This window comes from Babylonia areolata, chromosome 6 (assembly GCF_041734735.1).
Source record: "Babylonia areolata isolate BAREFJ2019XMU chromosome 6, ASM4173473v1, whole genome shotgun sequence".
NCBI classification, from domain to species: Eukaryota; Metazoa; Mollusca; class Gastropoda; order Neogastropoda; family Buccinidae; genus Babylonia; species Babylonia areolata.
In genome coordinates, this window is record NC_134881.1 from 35,508,293 (window position 1) to 35,518,409 (window position 10,117).

The window sequence follows — 10,117 nt, forward strand, 5'->3', positions numbered from 1 at the left end:
TTCCGTGTCTCAGTCTGCACATTATGTGTGTAAGTTCGTGTGTGTGTGTGTGTGTGTGTGTGTGTGTGTGTGTGTGTGTGTGTGTGTGTGTGTGTGTGTGCGTGTGTGAAGTGCGGTGAATGTGTACGCACATGTGTGTGTGTATGTGTGTGTGTGTCAGTGTGTGCGTGTGTGTGTGCGTGTGTGTGTGTGTGTGTGTGTGTGTGTGTGTGTGTGTGTGTGTGTGTGTGCCAGTGTGTGAGACTCTGAGAGAGAGAGAGAGAGAGAGAGAGAGAGAGAGAGAGAGACGCTTAGTAATGCAAAACACAGACAAGATGCTTCATCATACATTTATTCAAGTTCATTTCAAAAGCAAGACAAGACATTAATAATCATAACCAATGCAATCGACGATGACAACGACGAAGATAATGATGACATGTGTGACAAAGTTGATGTTGACCGACTGACGATGGAAACAAGCATGATGACAATGAAGCATTCAATACTGATGACAATGTCAGTGTACCCTGGGTGTAGAACATGAATATGAATATTGCAACATGCTTCGCAACACCGGATGAAAAAAATTGAGTAAAAACTGGTTTATGAATAACGCTATGACTGAGCACTGAAATGAAAACGGCACTCACACTACACGTTACATCAACAACACTCACACACAGTGTAAGTGTGCACCAATACTTTGGATCAGTTCAAAGAAATGAGCAGTTTATGAGCTAAAAACAGGACAAACAACTACAAAAACATTTACAGACCTTCAATAAGACAATACTGGCAACCACCATCGTTTGAATGACTGATCTTCTGAAAGACAACGGGAAACACATGACCATAAAGATGAATACACAACTTAGCCACTCAAGGCTACAGAATGATGTTTATCAGCTTCCACGATGCTCTGATTCCTCTGTTTCAGTATCACTGTGTAGTGTTTCACACTGCACAATCATGAGTCGTCTCTCGTGTTCAACTTCAATAATCAGCAACAGCAATACTAAAAGTGAACACCACCAGGTACATTCTTTATATTGCACTTAGTTGCAGTTTTTGTTCGAAGAAAACAGCACTCAACCAAAGAAAAAAAGAAGAAAAAAAAGTAACAATAAACGTTAGTTCGACACAAATCAATGGTTTCCGCTTGGATTTCCAACTCCGTAAATGCACAGTCAGTGGATCTCTCTCTCTCTCTCTCTCTCTCTCTCTCTCTCTCTCTCTCTCTCTCTCTGTCTGATGATCATGATTCTTCCAAGACATTCCCGGGTTGTGGCGTCCATATGCAAGCGGTCTGGAATGTTCTGGAATATCAAAGTGAAATAAATATCTGGTGCAGGTTCTGATACTGGAATACGAGGGATTCCAGTTCAATGTTTTCATTTCTTCTTTAAAAAAATAAAAATAAAAAAAAATAAAAAAATAAAAAAAAAGAATTAAAAGAAAAAAAGAACGCAGCCGTTATTTTGACGGCTATCCATTTCAGAGTGTGTCTTGGTGTTTCTTTTAATGAAGTTTGTTTTGAAGAGGGGTAGGTGGGAGGGACGAATCATGTCTTCTTCCACTGGGCCCTTGCTCCGCCTTTCTTGCCTTTCTTCACTTTGATCTTCATCCCTGCCCGGACCACAGCCTCAAAGACAGCGTCAGTGCCTCCCCCAGTCAGCGCCGAAGTCTCGAAATAAGCCACTGCTCCAATCTTCCTGCTCACCGCCTGCCCTTCGTCAAAGCTGACCATGGTTTTGGACATCCTCTTTTTCGGGTCTTTGGTGTTTTCGTTGAGGTCCGCTGTGTCAGTGAGGCCAGGCTGACGCAGGTCCCTCTTGTTGCCCACCAGCAGGATGGGGATGTTGCCGCAGTAGTAGCGGACCTCGTGCACCCAGTTGAGGAGGATGTTCTGCAGACTGTCGGGGTTGTCCAGGGAAAAGCAGAGGAGCGCCACGTCTGTTTCGTCATAGGACAGAGGGCGGAGACGGTCGTAGCTTTCCTGCCCCGCTGTGTCGTACATCACCAACTGAACCTGCCGGACATAGGAATGAACGAATGTATTGTATTAGTCAAAGCTGCATTTTCCCAAAATATAATTGTTAGCATATCAATTTTTCTTCCTAACTTGCGCCACATCAGTTTCGCCTAACTCGTAAGCACATTTCACTTAGACGTCCTTAAGTAGGCTATGTTCGTTTTGCCTACGCCTTGTACACCAGACCACCCCACTATGAACATCCAGATACATTCTAATCGTTTTCTTCTCCAGTCCCTATATTCCAGTCAGGTAGTTGCTCAAGTTATGTCCACTGAAGGCCAGCACATACTATAAATCTCCAACCCGTGTCAATTCTTGTTGCCCTGCTTTGCTCGCCAAAAGTCCCTATAACTATAAAACGTGGCAACGAATACGCACAGTAGCCCTCCCTCCACTCACCTCTTTCTCTTTGTAGTACACGGTTTTGGCCTCCACCTCGAACACTGTGGGGATGTAGCTCGTGAAGAACTCGTCGTAAGCAAAGCGGTAGAGGAGACAGCTCTTGCCACAGTCCCCGTCCCCAACGATCACCATCTTCAGTCTTCTGGGACTGGCGTCCTCATCTGGAATAAAATGATACAACACACGCCGTTGACCGATGCCTACATCAGTGCATGTACTGATCTAACACACACACACACACACACACACACACACACACACACACACACACACACACACACACACACACACACAAACACACATTATATATATATATATATATATATATAGATAGATAGATAGATAGATAGATAGATAGATATACACGCACCCACCCACCCACCCACCCACACACACACACACACACACACACACACACACACACACACACACACACGGCACACACACATACACACGCGCACACACACACACACACACACACACACACACACACACACACACACCATCAAAAGAACAAGAAGACGACAAGGAAAACAGAAAAATATAAACAATGGTATTCACTCCTTTTTTTTCTTCTTTTTTTTTAATACCACACTGGCTCAAAACTTTATCAAAGGTCTCACAGAAAATCAAAACAAAAAATCTTCCCTTTTTTTTCAAACATCGAACTTACCTTTTCCACGGAAGCAGCAAAACATCTTGAAATGGACTTGAGAAGATGAGAAGAATCGGTTTCTTTGGCCTTATTGTACTCTTTCGTCGTTTCACCTTTACAATCTAGTCGCTGCATGACTGTCACCACCTTGTGCGGATAGCTTTATGGGATTAGCCGCTCTGCGTTAAAAATAAAACTGCCTGCTGATTGGTTAGTGGTATTCATGCGTCATCTTCCAAGTCTGTCTGTGCCGCTATTTTTAGCTTCAAATATCCCATCGGGTTTTCAAACAGGCCTCTGACAACCCTTTTGCTTTCACTCCGACCACAGTCGAAAGCTGGGGAGAGTTTCTTTGTGAAATATGTGAATACAAAAGGGTTGATATGTGACTGTGCCCTTGATCTCTGCAATCTTCATGACATGATGAAGCAAACTTGCTTAAGTTATTTATAATACCCTGGTTCAACCTATCCTATCATGTACAGCAGAATTTAGGGGTTTCGAATCAACTGATTCAATGGGGGAAAAAAAAAAAAAAGCACAAACACCGAGATATGTAAAAGTTTCTTTCATGTTTCTGATAAAACACAAACGAAATAATACCTATTTGAAGAGCTGGGTAGATGTCCATCACACATGAATTCAATCATTTGACAGCAGTCAAGGACTGGTTAAACTGACTGATTGATTAATTGATATTGATACTTATAAAGCGCTTATCCTCGGCCGGTCGGAGACCAAGCTCTAAGCGCTGTACAAACATGGGGTCATTTACACAACAGGCTGCCTACCTGGGTAGAGCCGACTGACGGCTGCCACTGGGCGTCCATCATTCGTTTCCTGTGTCATTCAATCAGATTTCAGAAACGCATACACACTCAGACAGACATATAGTAAGTAACATTTTACATGTATGACGGTTTTGTTTATTTTCTCCGCCATGTAGGCAGCCATGCTCTGTTTTCGGGGATGTGCATGCTGGGTATGTTCTTGTTTCCATAACCCACTGAACGCTGACATACATTACAGGATCTTTACCATGCGTATTTGATCTTCTGCGTGTCTATACACGTTCAGGCACTAGCAGGTGTGCACATATGTTGACCTGGGAGATCGGAAAAGTCTCCACCCATTACCCACCAGGTGCCGTTACCGAGATTCGAACCCGGGATATTCAGATTGAAAGTCCAACGCTTTAACCATTCGGCTGTAGCGACCGACAAACTCTGCTGCACGTGAATATTAACGGACTGCCCAGATAAGTACATCACTGTTTAAGTGTGGAAGAAAACGGAAAATCGGGTTGGGTACCAAAACTCAGAGGCATTATCTAGAAAATCGAAATATGGTGTTGGCTTCGTCAGGTTGAAGGAGAGTGATGGAAAAGAACGACTTTTCCTTTCATTGTTAAGACACCAACTCTCAGTATCAGTTGATTACGCAGTGGTTGACTGTCATTAATACTAGTGAGAGATGTTTGTTGCATTCAACTTTCAGCTCAAACTTCAAACCTGATTCATACATAGATAACATTTAGAGGTATGTTCGCTAAACTGAGAATGGGTTTCTTCCTCTCAACGCAAATGTTTTCCGATTTGTTCAAGATAATGCCTCAAAACGTTTATGGAGTTTTTGGCGACAGAAAATGAAATGCATTTCATTTGTATGTGTACCCACTACAAGATACAGATCTATGGTATCAATATTTTGGATCAAAGACATGACGAACTGTTCAGTGTTTCATAGCATGTCGTGACTGATGAAATATCAATGCACAAGCTAGTGTAGTTGGTATGTCATGCTGATAATATAAAACTGCGACATATTGATTAAGCTTATCAGATGCGTTCTTCCCATACCTGTTTGGCCATGCAGCACAATCCCGCCGTTGCAGGTGTAAGTCACAGGCCACATATCAAGCCAAGTGAAGAATGTTTGTGTGTGTGTGTGTGTGTGTGTGTGTGTGTGTGTGTGTGTGTGTGTGTGTGTGTGTGTGTGTGTCTGTGTGTGTGTGTCTGTGTGCATGTGTCTTTGTGTGTGCATGTGCGTTTGTGCGTGCATGCATGTGTCTGCGTGTTTTTTGGTTGTTGTTGTTGTTGTTGTTGTTGCTGTGTGTGTGTGTGTGTGTGTGTGTGTGTGTGTGTGTGTGTGTGTGTGAGTGTGTGTGTGTGTGTGTGTGTGTGTGTGTGTGTGTGTCTGTGTGTATGTCTGTGTGTGTGTCTGTGTGTTTGTGTGTGTCTGTGTGTGTCTGTGTGTTTGTGTCTGTGTGTCTGTGTGTGCATGTGTCTTTGTGTGTGCATTTGCGTTTGTGCGTGCATGCATGTGTCTGCGTGTTTTTTGGTTGTTGTTGTTGTTGTTGCTGTGTGTGTGTGTGTGTGTGTGTGTGTGTGTGTGAGTGTGTGTGTGTGTGTGTGTGTGTGTGTGTGTGTGTGTGTGTGTGTGAGTGTGTGTGTGTGTGTGTGTGTGTTTGTGTGTGTGTGTGCGTTTGTGCGTGCATGCATGTGTCTGCGTGTTTTTTGGTTGTTGTTGTTGTTGTTGCTGTGTGTGTGTGTGTGTGTGTGTGTGTGTGAGTGTGTGTGTGTGTGTGTGTATGTGTGTGTGTGTGTGTGTGTGTGTGTGTGTGTGTGTGTGTGTGTGTGTGTGTGAGTGTGTGTGTGTGTGTGTTTGTGTGTTTGTGTGTGTGTGTGTGTGTGTGTGTGTGTGTGTGTGTGTGAGTGTGTGTGTGTGTGTGTGTGTGTGTGTGTGTGTGTGTGTGTGTGTGTGTGAGTGTGTGTGTGTGTGTGTGTGTGTGTGTGTGTGTGTGTGTGTGTGTGTGTGTGTGTGTGGTTGATAACAGCTTGACTGAAGAAGAAAAAGAAAGAAAAAAAAAAAAGACAAAATCGTGACACGATCCGAAATGTCAATCCCCATCTTACGGTTGTACTTCTCAGTTCTCAGGAATGAGATGACAATTCGTATAATTATGTTTGGTGGAATCTGGAACGGAACCACCTTACGGTCTTTCTGTGTGTCCTAAAAATCTTACGTTTCTGGTCGATCACCGGAGTTACAACCGCAATAAAGTATGTATGTATGTATGTATGTATGTATATAATATTATCTATAATAGGTAGATACATACATAGATAGATGTACACATAGAGAGAGAGATTGATGTGTGTGTGTGTGTGTGTGTGTGTGTGTGTGTGTGTGTGTGTGTGTGTGTGTGTGTGTGTTCGTGTGTGTATCATGTGTGTTAGAAAACTATGTGCATAATGACTTGCCCTTATTTTTCATTTGGTCGGCCAAAACATGTCATACGCGTTGAGAACAATGTATGTGTGACCTGGTCTTTTTTTTTTTTTTTTTTTTTTTTTCGTGTTGCTGTTTTGTTTTGTTTTTCATCTTACTAATGTGCGCGAAAGTGGCATGTGCCTTAATTGTTCTAAGTGTACAGTAAATCTAGGCCACACATGATACGCTTCGCTAGCATACCGATGAAACACACACACCAACATACCACTGACTGTTCCGGGACATGGAAAACTGGTTAAAGAAAAGAAAAAAAAAAAGAGCTGTGGGAAGAACTAAAGTGTTGAATTATGCACGTCGTTATTACAAACACCATCACTGTCTTCGTCTCACCATTGTTATCTTAAAGCTCACACACACACATACACACACACACACACACACATACACACACACACACACACACACACACACACACACACGTATACACGCACGCACGCACACACACACACACACAAATACGCATGCACGGCACGAACACACACAAACACACACACACACACACGCGCGCGCGCGCGTGCGCACGCACACACATACACACACACACACGCATGCACGCACACACACACACACACACACAAACGCACGCACGCACGCGCGCGCGCACACACACACAGATGATTTTAAAAGTACCAACACAGACACAACATATATGCCGTTTCGTTATACATTTATTTCAAGTTCAATCCAAATTCACAATCAAGACATGAATCATAATCAAGACAATGGTTTGTTACAACCAACGATGATCAATGTCGAATACGACGACGATGATGATGACGATAATGATGATGATATATATGACGAAGGTAATGATGACAGACTGATCATGGTAACGAGCATGATGACGGTGAAGCATACGTTATCACAGTGGGCTTGTCAGTGTACCCTGGGTGTAGAACATGAACATTGAAAAATACAGCACATCACCGATTGAAAAAAAAGTGTTTAAATGGTTGGTAAGAATTATGATGAGCTGGCATTTAAATGAGAACAATCACAGACACTGTGCATTACATCAACAACACTCACACACAGTGTAAGTGTGTATCAATACTTTGGATCAGTCCGAAGAAATAAGCATAGTTTGTGAGCTAAAAAAAAAGAAAAAAAAAGAAAAAAGGGACAAACAGCTGTGAACAATTGTGCTGGCAACCACCATCATTTGAATGGCAGATCCTCCGAAAGACAGCGGCAAACATGTGACTGTTGCGATAAATACACAACTTAGTCAATCAAGGCTGTAGAATGATGTTTTATCAACTCTACGATGCTGTGATTCATCCAATTCAGTATCAGAGTGTATCACACGGCAGAATCAGTCGCCTCTCGCGTGCGACTTAAACAAACAGCAACAGCAATACTGAAAGCGGATATCTCCAGGCACATTCTTTATATTGCACTTACTTGTAGTTTTTGTTCGAAAAAAGCAACAATAAACGTTCGTTCAACACACAACCATTCTTAACGGTTTCCGCTTGGATTTCCAAATCCGTGAATGCACAGTCAGTGGAACTCCCCCCCCCCCTCCCCTCTCTCTCTCTCTCTGATGGCCATGATTCTACCAAGACATTGTAGCATACATATGCAAGCGGTCTGAAATGTCAGTTCTGTAATATCTGAGTGAAATCACTATCTGGTGCAGATTGTCATACAAGTATACGAGGGATTTCAGTTCATGCTCACTTTTTTTTTTTTTTTTAGAACTGTTGCCGGTCTATTGGCAGTCGTTCATTTTAGAGCACGGTTGTAAGCTTAGCATGTTGTGGTCTAGTAACATGTTGTATAGCTGTGTCTTGGCGTTTCTTTGAAAGTTTTGAAGAGGGGTAGGTGGGAGGGACGAATCATATTTTCTTCCACTGGGCCCTTGCTCCGCCTTTCTTGCCTTTCTTCACTTTGATCTCCATCCCTGCCCGGACCACAGCCTCAAAGACAGCGTCAGTGCCTCCCCCAGTCAGCGCCGAAGTCTCGAAGTAAGCCACTGCTCCAATCTTCCTGCTCACCGCCTGCCCTTCGTCAAAGCTGACCATGGTTTTGGACATCCTCTTTTTCGGGTCTTTGGTGTTTTCGTTGAGGTCCGCTGTGTCAGTGAGGCCAGCCTGACGCAGGTCCTTCTTGTTGCCCACCAGCAGGATGGGGATGTTGCCGCAGTAGTAGAGGACCTCGTGCACCCAGTTGAGGAGGATGTTCTGCAGACTGTCGGGATCGTCCAGGGAAAAGCAGAGGAGCGCCACGTCTGTTTCGTCATAGGACAGAGGGCGGAGACGGTCGTAGCTTTCCTGCCCCGCTGTGTCGTACATCACCAAGTCGACCTGCCGGACAAATTAATGAATAAACTTATCACTATAAACCCATGCACCCGCAACGTAATTGTCTGCATAATGATTTTAAACCGTTCCTCCTTCGGTGCACCAAGCACTTTTCGTCGACAGACTGTCAAGTATTCGTACGCTAAGTTCGTTCTGCTTATGCCTTGTGCACCAGACTACAGTTCTGCTGATAATCATCCAAATGCGTTTTGATGTACAAGTGGCTAACTCATAGTTCATAACGTGTTGAGCTATTCTTCTTCCGGCGCCATGAAGCAAAGTGAAGTTCTTTAGTGAGAAGACACCATCACCGGAGTTTACAATTAGAATGATGATAGGCCTATGCATACGTACATTACTTCTTTTTCATATTATGAACAATGTCCACCAACTTGCCATCTCATTTACGCACCTAGACGGGTCCTTTGCATATACATTTAGCGTATAATCCTCAAACTTCTGTTGCCCTGGTTTGCTCCCCCCAAATCGCAATGATTATGTATAATGTTGCAACATATATGCAGCGCAGCCCTCCCTCCACTCACCTCTTTCTCTTTGTAGTACACGGTTTTGGCCTCCACCTCGAACACTGTGGGGATGTAGCTCGTGAAGAACTCGTCGTAAGCAAAGCGGTAGAGGAGACAGGTCTTGCCACAGTCCCCGTCCCCAACGATCACCATCTTCAGTCTTCCGGGACTGGCGTCCTCATCTGGAATAAAATGAAACAACACATATTGGGTGACGTTTTTTGTTTTGGTTTTTTTTTGGTTTTTTTTTTTTTTTAATGATCTGCTCTCATTATTTTATTTATTTAATACCATTGAATGATAGGACTGAGTGATGCCTAACAATCGGCACGTCCATCTAACACACACACACACACACACACACACACACACACACACACACACACACACACACACTGTTCATCTCTCTCTATCTCGTGTGTGTGTGTGTGTGTGCGTGTGTGCGTGTGTGTGCGTGCGTGTGCGCGTGTGTCTGTGTGAGCAAATGAGAGAGACATAGATCGGATATGCTTGGTACGCGGGTCAGTTGTAATAGTCATCCTATGTCACTGTAAGTGCCGTGTCCCTGACGATCAGGAAACAGGACTGGTTTCAGAAAACAAGACCATCAACAACCGGCACCGGAAACTTGTCCGCAAACTGGATACAGGACCGATAGCCTACTTTACACACCTTTGCCACAGCGTCTCAAGAAAGTTACTTTCCTCGGAAGAATGATAGGTGGGGTCTACGTGTGTTACAACAGGATATAAAAGATCGTTCTGCTGTAGGCCTACTGCGACAGCCGTTTTCTGAGGAACTGGCGACGAAACCCAGATTGACTGATTAGACGGGAACAAATCAAGCTGGAAACTATAATCAGCTCTCACCTGACAGAATGATTCGTGCATAAAGTGCATTGCGTCAGTCGACGATA

The 10,117-nt window shown here is 43.7% G+C and overlaps 2 protein-coding genes across 2 annotated transcripts in view; both read right to left on the reverse strand.

Moving 5' to 3' along the window:
* Positions 1-402: 402 nt before the first annotated feature.
* On the reverse strand, positions 403-3,200 carry LOC143283383 (ras-like GTP-binding protein RHO). The gene is made up of 3 exons (XM_076589593.1): positions 3,093-3,200; positions 2,417-2,580; positions 403-2,011 (listed from the first exon to the last, which is right to left on the reverse strand). The coding sequence occupies exons 1-3, from the start codon at positions 3,115-3,117 to the stop codon at positions 1,544-1,546; spliced, it is 657 nt and encodes a 218-aa protein (XP_076445708.1). The 5' UTR covers positions 3,118-3,200; the 3' UTR covers positions 403-1,543.
* A 3,824-nt stretch (positions 3,201-7,024) lies between these two features.
* Positions 7,025-10,117, reverse strand: part of LOC143282967 (ras-like GTP-binding protein RHO) — a 4,455-nt gene continuing 1,362 nt past the window's right edge. The window contains exons 2-3 of the mRNA XM_076588894.1: positions 9,220-9,383; positions 7,025-8,677 (exon numbers count right to left, since the gene is read on the reverse strand). Of these exons, the coding sequence (XP_076445009.1) occupies positions 8,210-8,677; positions 9,220-9,383 (632 nt within the window). The 3' untranslated portion in view covers positions 7,025-8,209. The remainder of the gene's footprint in view (positions 8,678-9,219; positions 9,384-10,117) is intronic.

Coding starts and splice junctions, on each gene's coding strand:
- LOC143283383 (XM_076589593.1), bottom strand. CDS start 3,117: ATGTTTTGCTGCTTCCGTGGAAAAG. Junction 2,581..3,092: donor TTGCTGCTTCCGTGGAAAAG/GTAAGTTCGATG, acceptor ATTTTATTCCAG/ATGAGGACGCCAGTCCCAGA. Junction 2,012..2,416: donor TGTACTACAAAGAGAAAGAG/GTGAGTGGAGGG, acceptor TATGTCCGGCAG/GTTCAGTTGGTGATGTACGA.